The following is a 14928-nucleotide window of genomic DNA, read 5'->3' on the forward strand; positions in this document are numbered from 1 at the left end:
TGAAATTTGTCTGAATTACAGAAAAAAACAAGGGTACCTGGACAAGAACTGAAGGGGCAGCTGCATATTATTTTTAAGGGTGTGCAGTTGTTGAATATTACAGCACAGGCTAACATTCCCATAGAAATAATTTGGACACAATTCCTGCAAGACATAAAAGTACATTCAGGTATCTATATACTCCATACAGACAAGTTAAAGAACTGGTTTTAGCTTTCAAGTAAAAGAAAATTGCATATGCAAATACTGAAGATTCAAAACTGCTAGAATCCAATTTTACAAAACAATACTTGGATCAGAATAATTGTCATCCTACAAAAGAGTCCATCACATCATTATCCACTTTAATATTTTGAGACCCATCACCTCCTCAATACTGATATGCTCCAAAACATGAATATACCATTCCCTGATGGCACCATTAATGTCCTTCTCTTTGGTGAATACCAATGCAAAGTACTCATTAATTACTTCATCCACTTTTTAAAATTTATTGGGCTAGAATGTGGACTAGGCCCTTTCAGCCCTTCAAGTCACGCTGCCCAGCAACCCGACAACCCTATCCTAATCACAGGACAATTTACAACGACCAATTAACCTACCAACTGATAGGACTGTGGGAGGAAACTGAGCACCTGGGGGAAACCCACACAGTCATAGGGAGAACGTACAAACTCCTCACAGGCAGCGGTGGGTATTGAACCTGGGTCACCTGTATTGTAAAGCACTGTGCTAACCACTCTGCTTTGGCTCTATACCATACAGAAACTCTCTCCATTGTCCTTAAGTGGACCCACCCTGGATTAATGTGAACATACAGAATTCCTTGGTACTCATATTAACACTTTGCCAAAACTCCGCCGTGGATAGTCCCACAAATGATGATTAGGCATGGAGCCAGCAACTCCATCCCAGAAAAAGCTAGAGCTATAGAAACACCAACAGAAGCTCTAAAGACCTCATCCCTAGGAGAGGAGGAGGGGAAGAATATACCAAGGATAGCTACACCTGGGGACAACTTAAAAGACTGGCCCAGGACAAAGCACACTGGCAAGCTACTGTCAATAGCCTATGCCACTGTGGAGGGAATTGGCTTAGTAATAAGCAACTATTTGCCAAGGATATTTAATGGCACTTTTAGCCCAAGCTCCTTATTTCAAGTTCTTTCCAAATTCCTTTACGTTGGTCAATGTCCCTATTTCAGTTTCCCAAATGTTATGCTTCTTTACTTTAATTCACAATATCTCTTGATATTCAAGATTCCCAAAAATTGTCATCCTTATTTGCACGCACCCCCCCCCCCCCCAATAGGTTAAAACTAGCTGGTCTTTAAAGACTCCCACATGACACACGTCTCCAAAGACTATTGAAATGTAGAGGGGTCTCATAACACATCAGGAATGTTATACGAGTCTTTAGGCAGCAGTAGCAGAGCTGGCAGAATTGCAGTCTCAACTCCTGTGAACCTGGATTCAATCTCATCTTTCAATGTTGTCTGTGTGGAGCTTGCACAGTCTCCCTGTGACTAGCTTTCCCCCAAGCATTCTTTTCCTTCCTTGAGTAGATAGGTTAATTCAGTACCGTAAAATGCCCTTCGTATTTAGGCAATTCAGAATTTGGGGGCAAGCAGGGAGCGTGGGCATGTGGGGAGAATAAGTTACCGGGAAAATAAATGGAGGATTAATGGGATTGCTGTGAGCTGGTATAGGTTTGATGGCCAGAAAGGAAATTTCAAACAGCATCTAAAGATAGATTAATGAAAGAGTCCAAGGATTCAAATGAAATTGGGAAGCAAAATGAACAGCTAAGAACTTTAAAGTCACAAAATTGCCAGACCATGAGCCATGTAGGTGATTAAATCAACAATGTTCAAAAGTGCACAATGTTAATTAAAATATGATAGCAATTTCATCATTCTGGATATGTCATATGATAGGAGAGTCTAACATAAATGGGCAGAGCAACACCCAGGAAAAAGTTAATCTGCCAGACAAGCTGATTTTCTACAAAATGTTTTCAGTAAAATTTAAATATTAAGAGATATTCCTTTTAGCTAAATTATTAAAAACATCTACACATTTAGTGTTTGATCTAGAGCCTCCAGAGCAGGTTTATAGTTGCCATGCTAAGGTTGAACAACAGGCCAAGCACTTACTTGAACTATTTCATATCCCTCTTCTGGCAGTGGTTTTGGAGGGCCATCATATTTGCAGTTGTACCTCTTATGTGTTGCTTTATCTGTCCCACATTCTCCGTACCAAACACATGTTGCATTTTGCGCCAATACCTGAGGGAAAGTTATAATGGCAAATAGTTAAATACTTGTGATTATCAATTTTTAAAAAGCCCAGTTGAGGTGCAGTTCTCTGTTTTTAAATATTCAACTGCCCTGACAGAACCACAAATTCCTCAGTTCTCACTTCCTTCAGTGTGCCCAGGCTGACAAGCATCAGTTTCTCTTGAGGACCTGACCACATGGAAGGTTTCAGATGCAGTTAAAAGGGAATCTGGACAGATAGTGAAATTGACAGGAACTGACAAGCAAAGTGGTGGGCTGTCTTCTGGCAAAACAGTCCATTCTATTCTCTCAAGTATATGGGCCAGGGAAAACATTTAACAATCTAATACAGGGTATCATTGAAACAGTACTGAAAGAATCAGACACAATTTCATTGTAGTCACTGTATATTGTCATATATCCACATCTGTCTGGTTCAGTGTCTTAATTTAGAGCACTGACAATAACAGAACTGCTTTGCACAAGTACAAGTATGACAACTACGTACAGTTGCAAGAAACTTTGAACAACTTGCAATTACCTGGTTTTCTGCATTAATTACTCATAAAATGTGGTCTGCTCTTCATCCCAACTCACAATAGATAAATACAATCTGCCTAAACTAATAACACAAACAATTGTACTTTCATATCTTTATTGAACACTGTTTAATCATTCACAGTCCAGGCGTGAAAAGATATATGAACCCTTGTATTTAATAACTGGTAGAACTTCCTTTAGCAGCAAAAACATCCACACGTTTCTTGTAGCTGCTGATCAGACTTGCATAATGGCAAGGAGGAATTTTACACCATTCCTCCTTACAAAACTGTTTCAGTTCATCAACATTTCTGGGATACCTTGCAAGAACAGCCCTCTTCATGTCATGCCACAAGACCATGTACCAGAGGGCATGGTTTGAGAATAAGGGGTAGATCATTTAGGACAGAGTTAAGGAAAAACTTCTTCTCCCAGAGAGTTGTGGGGGTCTGGAATGCACTGCCTCGGAAGGTAGTGGAGGCCAATTCTCTGGATGCTTTCAAGTAGGAGCTGGATAGGTATCTTATGGATGGGGAATCAAGGGATATGGGGACAAGGCAGGAACCGGGTATTGATAGTAGTTGATCAGCCATGATCTCAAAATGGCGGTGCAGGCTCGAAGGGCTGAATGGTCTACTTCTGCACCTATTGTCTATTGTCTAATACCTCAATTGGGTTAAGGTCTAGCCTCTGACTTGGTCATTCCAAAACACAAACTCTCTTCTTTTTAAACCATTCTGTTGTTGTCTTACTCGTGTTTCAGATCATTGTCTTGTCTTCTATTAAGTTTCAGGTAATGGACCACTACAATGATACTCTCCTGTAAAACGTCTTGATACAAGTTTGAATTCATTGTTCCTTCAAAGATTGCAAACTATCCAGGTCCAGAGACAGCAAAGCAGCCCCAAACCTTGTGTCCCTTCACCATGCTTCACAGTTGGGATAAGGTTTTGGTGTTGGTGTGCTATGACCTTTTCCCTCCAAACATAGCAATGCGCATTTCTGCCAAAAAGTTCAACTTTTGTCTCATCTGTCCACAGAGCATTGCCCCAGAAGAGTTGTGGAACATCCAGGTGGCCTTTTACAAACTTGAGACATTTAAGCAATGTTGTTTTGGAGAGCAGTTATTTCTTCCATGCTGTCCTTCCATGAACAGTGTTTTTGTTCAGTGGTTTTCTTACAGTGAACACACAGAGACTTTAGCAAGTTCTAGAGATTTCTACAGGTGTTACCTTTGGGTTCTTTTTCACCTCCTTCAGCAATGCACATTGCACTCTTCGTGTGACCTTTGTAGGGTGCCCACTCCTAGAGAGAGTAGCAACAGTACTGAATTTCTTCCATTTGTAGACAATTTCTCTTACTTTGGACTGATGAACACTCAGGTCTTTAGAAATGCTTTTGTAGCCCTTTCCAGCTTGATGCATCTCTACAATTCTTCTGAGGTCCTCTGAAAGTTGATTTGATCAAGGTATGGTACACTTAAACAGATCATCCTTAAGCAGGTTTTGTCAATAACCTGACTTTACTCATTTTTTAAAAAATAGGGCAAAGCACCTAAACAAACCACGGATCCAATCTCATCTCATTGACCGGAACACCCAACTCCAAATCCCTTTTGTAAAAGGCATTACCCACAGAGGTTCCCATACTTTTTTAAAAACCTAGACTGATTTATTTAAATGGCACACTTGGCATTGATGAGTAGTAGTACAATTGTTTGTGCTTTATTAGTTGAGACAGATTGTGTTTCTCTATTATTGTGAGTTGGATGAAGATCAGACCACGTTTTATGAGTAATTAATGCTGAAAACTAGGTAACTGCAAAGGGTTCACAAACTTTCTTGCAACTATATGTGGAATCAGGTTTAATATCACTGGCATATGTTGTAAAATTTGTTGTTTTACAGCAACAGTACATTGCAGTACTTGTTAAAAATCTATAAATTGCAATAAGAAGCTGTTACTAAAATGTTGTGCGTCTTCAGGCTCCTGTGCCAGTTCTTTGATGGTAGCAATGAGAAGAAAGCACAGCTGGGTGATGTGGGCTCTTAATGATGGATGCTGCCTTTGAGGCATCACCTTTTGGAGATGTCCTTGATGCCAAGGAGGCTAATGTCCATGGAGCTGGCTACAATGACAGTGGGACAGGTATGTGGATTGAAAAGGTTTAGAAAGGTATGGACTATATGCTGGAAAAAGTGACAAGCTTGATAGGGCATCTTGGTCAACCCACTTAAACACTCAAACCACCATTTTCCAAGTAGGGAATCATTTGACCAACTGTAAGCATTCACCTGACCCTGAATATCAGCAACAAGATTAAATTTCAACAGCCATGGTTTCCTGAAGAGGTCATTGAATAAGTCAAAGGCAAAAAGGCAAGTTATTACTGTCAATGAGATGACATCAGCACTATAGTTATAAAGCACTGGCTATGTCGACTGTAGAAAAAGAGTTGCATTGTCCAAGAACATTAATGGAAGCTGCACATAATCCCAAATACTAAATATTGGACACTACAAAAAGAGAAAATCAGGGGTGATACATGAGGAACTTCTTTCTGGGCAAATGAAATACGTACCCAGAGGATAATTCCTGATATGCACAAGTTAGACACCTATAACTGCACATTGAGGCAAAGTGCTAGGTTTCCAATGGCCCGTTTAACAGCAAAGGATCAGTAACTTTGCTCTAAGTTGTCTCTAGGAAACAGTGAGATTGACTGAATTTTACATCATTTGATAAAATTCAGTCAATTAACATTTCAGGTCCAAAACTACAGAGCCCCAGTTTCAAAACTTCAGTCAGGCAGCCCCAGTCAAAAGATGTCACATGACCAGAGTTTTTAATCCAGCATTTTACTTGTACAATGACCCCTGCAAGAAACTGTGGTGTTTGATCTTGCTCACTGTGTTACTAGGTTAAGTTTTGACTTTTAAACTAAACCAAGGAATCTGAAAGTACAAGAGCCTGAAGTGCATAGATTTGGAATTTATATGAGGGGTATGACAGGGGACAGGTAATAACTGGTAAATAAAATACACAATATGTAAAAGTTCCTTAAGACACTAGGACAATGAGAAAAACAATTAAAATTAGATTTACTGTCACCAATATACGACTTGAAATATGTCGTGTTAAGACAGCAGTACTCAGAATTGTTACAAACTGAAGGTGTAATAAACAGTACAAAGGAATAACAAGGTAGAATTCATGGACCATTCAGAAATCTGATGCAGAAGGGAACTGTTTCTAAATTGATAGTCTGCTGTAATCCAAAGAAAGCGTACTAGTGTCACTAGAAAAGCATTGTTCTCATCCAAACAACAATGCAGAATAGCAAGAAATAGAGAATGGATAAACAATATTATTACTGCTGCCTAACACACACCAAACCAAAACCACTCCTCAGGATTAGGTATCTTGGGATGGGGGAAAAAAGTATGCAGTATGATTAAATTATTTCCACCCAAGATATCAGTCACAATCAAGGAAATTGGCAAGGACACAATTTGTAAAAGTTGACTGCACAGCAAGAAGGACAGAGAAAACAAATTTCTTTTTAATATTTGAAAATTCACACTCAGTTAAGAGACCAGTGAGAAAAAAATACTGCAGTTATGGTAGGTGCTGGACGATTAGACTAATCAGATATCTCGCCACAGACACTACTTGGGTTTCAAACGAATTTTGCAAAATATTGTGACCCACAGAGACCATCAGAACAACACAATACAGGACAGTCATCCCAGGCTGAATACAGAAATCCTTTTTGCTGACTGGTTGTTTTCACACATGATCTCATTCCAAACAGCTGTGCATGACACAAATTGGTTTAATGTTTTAAAAAAGCTTATCCAAAACAAAGATATTAGAGATTCTGCAGATGCTGGACACCTTGAGGGACACACGCAAAATACTGGAGGAACTGAGCAGGTCAGGCAACAGCTGTGGTTGGAAATAAAGAGTCAACCCTTGGTGTCGGCTTAATACGTCCTCTGCTCCCATCATAGATTCAGTCGGACCTGCTGAGTTCCTCCAACATTTCGTTTGTTTATCAAAAAAAGCTAGAGGGTAGTCAGATTGCAGGCTCTCAGCCCTATTCTCAGCTCAGTGCTGATTTTTTTGTTTCATTCATACATTCATGAAAACATGCGCCCCAAAAAAAGTGAACCTTCTGCATTCTTCGTGCTTTTTGACCGACATTGAGTAACACTCATTCGGTGGTCACGAGAACACCCATGAACTTTCGGCTGGGACTACGCATGCGCACGGGCCAAGCAGGCGATCGTACGAGTCACGTGGATCGCCTAAAGGGGTGTGGCTGACGTCATGCTCACTGATAACGGCTGCCCATGAAACCCGAAATACCCCTTCTGCTCCCCATGGAGTCACTCAACAGTCGCAGTCCGTTGCCAGCTGCCCAAGGTGGCGGCCCTGTCGCTCTCCCCCAGTAGGCAACTCCTGACAAACCACAGCCCGTACAACCGCTGGACCACTTCTACACAACCCGTACTCCACCCGAACAGCCAGGTTTCCACATCTGGGCTAACTCGCCCGCCAGCGCCACTCACCGAACCCTTGGGAAGCCGCAGCGCCGCCAGTAGTAGCGCGGCGCCGGTGATACTCAGAGCCCTCATGATCAGCGCCAAACCGCGACTGGACGACAATCAGTTCGGTCCCGCCTCACGCCCGGTTTTATAACCGTGATGCGGACAACTGTCATTCAAACTAACCCAGGCTTCTCATTGGTTAGGCTCAGCTGGGGCCCGCCTCCATCTTCCTAAGTGGAGCCACATTGCTGTCCTTGCTGTCTTGTAGAATGGTGACACCATCAGCGAGAGAGGATGTATTGGGGTATTCCTCTGTCAATCACATCTGGCATCCACCTTGATCGTAAGGACGTAAATTGTTCGGAGCTTCTCGTGTGACTCATTCACTGGAAATTAGTAACAGCTCTTGTTTTGCCGAAAGTTTCCCCTAAAATTTTATAACCAAGTTGCTACGAAGAAGCCGAAGAGCAAAATTAAACTGCCGGTGCTAGATCAGTCACAAAGTAAAACAGGCGGCTGAACTGTAGTGTGATTAGGGTTTTGCCGACTGCTCAAGAACTGAATGACTTTCTTGTATTCATCCCATATCCCTCTAAGCCCCTGCTTTCCATGCTTTTTAAATGATACTATTGTACCTGCCTCAACCACTTCTTCTGGCAACACACTCAAAATCCAGGCAGCATCTATGGAAAAGAGTAAACAGTCGACGTTTTGGGCCGAGACCCTTCATCAGGACTGATCCTGTCTGGTCTGCTGAGCTCCTCCAGTATTTCGTGTGTGTTGCTTAGATTTCCAGTATCTGCAGATTTTCTCATCTTTGTAATACTTCTGGTAATATACTCATATACTCATCACCCTCTGCATGAAAAGTGGCTCCCTTCTCTTTACTACCATCAGAGAGGAGGTACAGGAGCCTATAGACACAGACTCGAATGTTTTAGGAAGGAGTTCTTCCGAATAGATAATGACCCAACCCATGAACCCTCACGATTTTTGCTGTCTTGTTGCACTACTTAATACACACAGAGCAGGCAACTAAAAAAGCCATAAAGAGAGAAAAGTTGGAAAATGAAGGTAAGCTCATATAAAAGCAGATACTGTAGCGATGTGCTACACACAGTCAGTAAGTCGTTTCGAGACTAGTTTATTCGAACTTCGCGGTGCTGGCATTTAATCCCTAGCGCCCGCCCTCTCCGGGCGGAAATGACGTCAGAGATGCATGACCAAAGTCTCCCCCCGCGCGCTGGCTATTTGTGAGTCGGTTCGCCTGCGCAGAAAGTGGGTCGCCACAAAACAATATTTTTCAGATAGATAAAGAGACAAGCGTGGATATCAGACTGCTAGAAAATGAAGCTGGACTTCACTGTGGAAGACACTAGCAAAATAGCAGATGTGTGAGAGTGTTGAGGCAGAAGTGAGTGTTGTTGTTACTAAGGAGAAAATGTTCAGGAAGCTGAAAAGTAGATAAGTCATCTAGACCAGATGGACTATACCCTAGTGTTCTGAAGGAGATAGCTGAAGAAATTGTGGCAGCATTGGTAATGATCTTTAAAGAATCACTAGATTCTGGAATGGTTCTAGAGGACTGAAAGATTGCGAATGTTGGAGTCTATTACTAAGGATAAGGTTTTGGGCTACTTGGAGGCACATAATAAAATAAGTCAACATAGCTTGAAAGGAGAAATCTTGCATGAAAATCCTTTCAAAATTTTTGGAGGAAATGACAGGCAGGATAGACAAAGGAGAGTCAGTGGATGTTGTTTATTTGGATTTCCAGAAGGTCTTCAATAAGGTGCTGCACATGAGGTTGCTTAACAAGATAAGAGCCCATGGTTTTACAGGAAGGGTGGATAGAAGATTGGCTGACTCGCAGAAGGCAAAGAGTGGAAAGAAAGGGGGCCTTTTCTGGTTGGCTGCCAGTGACCAGTGGTGTACCGCAGGGTTTGGTGTTGGGACTGCTACTTTTCACGTTGCATGCCAGTGATTTGGATGAAGGAATTGATGGTTTGTGGCAAAGCTTGTGGATGTAATGAAGACAGGTGGAGGGGCAGGGTGTCTGCAGAAGGACACAGACAGATTTGGAGAATGGCCAAAGAAGTAGCAGCTGGAATATAACATAGGGAAATGCATGGTCATGCATTTTGGCAAAAGGAATAAAGGCATGGACTATTTTGTAAATGGGGAGAAAATTCAGAAAAACAGAGGGACTAGGGAGTCCTCATGCAGGATTCCCTAATGGTTTTAATTGCAGGTTGAGTCAATGGTAAGGAAGGCAAATGTTTCCTATAGTGGATGAGTCTAGGACCAGAGGGCACAGCCTCAAAATTGAGGGATGTCCATTCAGAGCAGAGGTGAGGAAAAATTTCTTTAGCCAGAGGGTTCTGAATCTGTGGAATTCATTGCCACAGGTGGCTGTGCAGGCCAAGTCATTGGATATATTTAAGGTGGAGGTTGATAGGTTCTTGATTAATCAGGGAATCAAAGGTTACTGGGAAAAGGCAGGACAGTGGTGTTGAGTGGGATAATAAATCAGCCATGATGGAATGGCATTATTCATATATGTATAAATAGTTATTTCCTATTACCCCCCCCCCCCCGCAACATCATTTATAAATTTGACAATGAATTTCAGATGGTGTCAAGGAAATATACAGGAGAGAATTAGAAAGTCTGGTTGAATGATGTTGCAATAACAACTATGCACTCAACATCAGCAAGACCAAGAATTGATTGTAGACTTCAGGAAGGGAAGTTGGGTGAATGGGTCCAATCCTCATTGAGGGATTAGTGGTGGAAAGGGTATTCGATTTCCAGCTCCTCTGCATTTACATCTCAGATCTATCCTGAGCCTAACATGTTGATGTAATCACAACAAAGGCATGCTGGTGGCATATTTTATTAGGAATTTGAGATGCCACCAAACAAATTTCTATAGATGTACTATGGAGAGCCTTCTGACTGGTTTGTATCACCATCTGGTATGAAAGTGCCAATGCATAGGATCATAAGAGACTTCAGAGGGTTGAAGACATAGCCAGCTCCATCAGGAATTTGAAGACTCACACCTAATGTAACTTCTTATTGTAACACTGTACTGCTGCTACAAAACAACAAATTTCACAACTTATGTCAATGATAAACCTGATTCTGATTCTTATAACATGCTGACTAAAACTGTACACAGTACTCCATCAACTTGTACAACTGCAAGGTTATGTCCCTACTCCTATACTCAATGTCCTGACTGATGAAACGTTGTAAGACTCTCTGCCTCCAGTGCGCCCCAGATTCCAACCCACACTTGAGAGAAAAAAATTCTTCCTCAGATCCTCTTGAAATTTCCCCTACCCTAGATTTATGCCATCTATTTTAGATACCTGTGCAATCAGAAAAGTTTCCTATTATCTTCCTATGTCTTCCATTGGTTTGTACGGCTCCATCAATTTCCCCCTCAATTCCTGTAAAAAGAAATGGTTCTTCCAGTCTATCATACTGTAAGTGAAACACTCCATCCTACACAATATCTTGATAATTCTGCTCTGCAATCTCTCCAGTTTAATCACATTCTCCCTAAGTGTGGCTACTGGAACTGCACACAGTGCTCCAGCTGTAGTCTGATCAACGTTTTTCCAAGTTGAACGATATACTCACCGTTCTTATATTCTACACACACCGTATTGAAGGCAAGTATTCCAAATGTCCTCTCCACTACTTTGTCTATCTGTGCTACAACTTTCAGGGATCCTTGGACTCATTCACTAGAGTTCCCATTCCCTGATATTCCATCAGGACCTTCCATTTCTTGTGTATGTCTTTTTCATTCTCATAAAGTGTGTCACTTTGTACTTATCAAGATTAAATTCCATCTGCCATTGCTCTGTTCATTTTACAAAATAATCAATGTAGTATATTTAATATTCCAGTAATCTTTGAATAATCTTGAAATATATTGTTTGATTATCATATAAATACATATATTACATACATTATCATGCTACCAACTTGCTTAAAGTAAACACAAAGTTAGTCCCACATTTTCAGATTCCTGTGTTTGCCTTTGAACTCATTTAATGTTTTGATATCACAAAACATAACACTGATGACGAGGATGAGATTGGAAAATCCAAACATATCAAGGGTAAAATAGTGCTAAATGAAAATCCCACACCCAAGTTTTGCAAAGCTATCTGGTTTTTTATACTATCTGTGATAAAGTAGCCAGTGAACTAGATTGCATGGAGCTGAAGGATTTCTTTCCAAGGTTTCCAAAATAGTCAAGAAGAATCGATCTGTCAGGATTTGTGGTGATTTTAAGGTTACCATCAACCCAGTACTGAAAATAGATCAATACCCTCTGCCCATGGTAGACGATATCCTTGCAAACCTTTCTGGATATAAGACTCAGGAACAGCTTATTTCCCTCTGTCATCCGATTCCTGAATGGACATTGAAGCTTTGTACACTGTCTATCTGTCTGTCTAGGTACCATATCCGATGCGGACGTTGTTGACCATGGCTTTCCATACACATCTATCCCTTGTTATTTGGATGACTTCCATTTCCTCAATGTGTAGCCACCTGGCTAGGCTTTTGATGTACATAAGTTAAGGTCTTCGTCTAAGTTTGCTCCCCTCAATCTTGCACATCAAAAAAAAATCTATTCAATATATTGTACATAATTGATCTTGTTTGTTTATTATGTTTTATTTTATTTATTATTATTATTTTTTTCTCTCTCTGCTAGATTATATATTGCATTGAACTGCTGCTGCTAAGTTAACAAATTTCACATCACATGCCGGTGATAATAAACCTGATTCTGATTTCGATTCTGATTCTGGAGGAAAACACTTCAGCAAAGTGGACTTAGCTGAGGCCTTCCTACAGATGGAGATGGAAAAAGAGTCCAAAGTGTTCCCCAGCATAAACACTCACAAAGGGGTTTGTCATTGTAATAGGCTTATTTTTGGAGTAGGATCTCTACCTGCACTCTGGAAGGCTGCCCAGGCACTCAGTGTTACCTCGATGACATCATTGTTACTGGTAAAGATGACAGGAACATCTCTAAAATCTCAAGATAGTGTTAAACAGATTAGAAGATTATGAGCTCAAAACATGACACAACAAGTATTAATTCTTTAAACTAAACATCACTTACTATGGTCACACCATTAATGCACGAGGATTACACAAGTGTGCTGAGAAAATTCAAGCAGTGGTGGATGCCACAAGTCCAAAGGACATATCACAGTTGTGGTCTTTTTTAGCATTTGTCAATTACTATAACAGGTTCCTGCCAAACCTGGCTACTGTGTTCCACCCCTTGAACTCATTAACGCTGATTGGGAAGAAATGACAATGGACAAACTATTGTGAGATGGCTTTCAAAAAGTTCAAAGTAAAATTTATTATCAGAGTACATACATGTCACCACATACAACCCTGAGATTCTTTTACTGCGGGTATACTTAGCAAGAGAGTCGCCAATGTCCACAAGTGCCATCTGTAAAAAGTTTTAAAAAGGTAAAGGAAATGGTGATATCAGACACTGTACTCACACATTGTCCAGTGAAGCTTGCCTGTGTTGTCTTGTCTTGAGGTTTGCATCACGCTCCCTTACTGCTGCAGAGAAAAATTATGCACAGAGTGACAAGGAGGCCTTGAATTTGGTATGGGGTGTAAAATATTTCAACCAGTACCTGTGTTTGAGAGTGTTTACCCTCATTACTGATCATCAACCACTGTCCATTTTCAACCCACAGAAGGGTATTCCATTAACAACAGCAGCACAAGTGCAGAGATGAGCTCTGTTTCTTGGATGACACAATGATAAGATTGAATTCAAGAGGATGATTAATCATGGAAATGCTGATGGAAAAGGAAATATCAGAAAATATTACAAAAAAAGACACTCCTCTTGATGTATTCTCTCTAATACAAATCGGAAGTCACTCTGTTATGGCAGAGATGATTCAAAGGAAAACCAATAAAAGACCCCACACTGTCTCAGGTCTACATGGCCACCCAAAATGGCTGAAATGTGCAGCAGAAATTCCAGTTCCCCCACCTTTACAAGCACCAAGATGATCTTGCCCTTGATGGAGGTTGCCTTATGTAGAGATTGAGAGTTGTACCATCCGAACTAAAGGGTTGGAGGAGCTACATGCCAGTCATATAGATGTGGTTAAAATGAAAGTGTTGGCTCAAATCTTTGTCTGGTGGCCTGGGATAGATCAGCAGATTGAACAGCTTGCCATGCATTGTATGGAATGTCACCAAGTCCAGAGGATGCCAAGAGCAGCACCTCTTCATCAGTGGGAATGGCCTGCATTGCCCTGCCAGAGGATTCATGTCCATTTTGCTGGACCATTCATGGCCACAAATTTTTTGGTAGTAGTGGATGCAGCTAGAAAGTAGCTCCACCGCAACCTGGCACACTTTTGATGTATTGAGAAGCCTTTTCACAAGGACTGGTGTTCTAGAACACTTAGTCAGAGACAATGGACCACAGTCAGAGGTGGAAAAGTTCCACAGTCATTCTTAAAAATGAATGGAACAAGACAAATTACATCTGCACCTTATTATCCAGCTACAAATGGCCTGGGAGAAAGGATTGTCCAGAGTCTAAAGAATGCATTGTGAGCAATGTTAGCAGAACACACACTACACTAAACCAGTAGCTTGCCAATTTCCTCCTTGCATATCGTGATGCAACGCACTCCATAACCAACAACTCACCAGCTATGCTGTTTCTGGATTATCTCTTACGGTCACATCCTCAAACCCAATCTCAGAATGAGTATGCATAACAAACAGCTGAGACAAATTGACTCAAACAAGGAGGTTTGATGTTTCACTCCTGGACAAGCAAACCTGGTGAGGGACTACAGAGTTGATCAAAAGTGAGTACTCAGAAAGATTAAGGACAGAACTGGACCACTCTCCTACATAGTGGAGTTTGCACCTGATATCATCTGGAGATGACACATCAATCAGTTGAGGACAGCAGAGCCAATTGTCAGAGAATAAAGTTGGCTACTGCTCTCAGAACCTTTTCCTGCAGTCTCAGAGTCAGCTCTTACAACCACCATGGAAGAGGCCCCAGAACCAGAGATTATTTCACAGCCATGTGTCTCATCTGTCAAAGAGAGTGATCGCCCATATCAGGAAAGACATTGACCCACAAGAGTAAGAAATCCTCCACAGCGATCAAATCATTAGGCCTGTATGGATCAATTTAACATTTACTATACTGTAGATGTCTGTATATAGTAGTTGCATTATATGATATACTGTGTATATAGTTGAGATGCATTCTGAATTGAGCTGGACTTTATAGCTAAGCAGGAACTTAACTGAAATTCAGGTTATGGGACCACCTACACGTAAGTCACCATTTAGCCAAGACATTGTCAATCCATCCTTCTAATGATCTTCTTTTGCAGTTGAAAAGTATTTGATCAAAATCCTGTTTAATATTAGTCTTGGCAACTTTTTATTTCTTAGTCATGCATCTATCAGTTACCTCTCCTAAACAATACATTTACAAGTGGACAA

The 14928-nt window shown here is 41.0% G+C and overlaps 1 protein-coding gene across 1 annotated transcript in view; it reads right to left on the bottom strand.

Moving 5' to 3' along the window:
• Positions 1 to 7545, bottom strand: part of npc1 (Niemann-Pick disease, type C1) — a 49687-nt gene extending 42142 nt beyond the window's left edge. The window contains exons 1-3 of the mRNA XM_073045443.1: positions 7393 to 7545; positions 2156 to 2287; positions 38 to 144 (exon numbers count right to left, since the gene is read on the bottom strand). Coding sequence (XP_072901544.1) covers positions 38 to 144; positions 2156 to 2287; positions 7393 to 7458 — 305 coding nt within the window. The 5' untranslated portion in view covers positions 7459 to 7545. The remainder of the gene's footprint in view (positions 1 to 37; positions 145 to 2155; positions 2288 to 7392) is intronic.
• Between the last annotated feature and the right edge of the window lie 7383 nt (positions 7546 to 14928).

This window comes from Hemitrygon akajei, chromosome 1, assembly GCF_048418815.1.
Source record: "Hemitrygon akajei chromosome 1, sHemAka1.3, whole genome shotgun sequence".
NCBI classification, from domain to species: Eukaryota; Metazoa; Chordata; class Chondrichthyes; order Myliobatiformes; family Dasyatidae; genus Hemitrygon; species Hemitrygon akajei.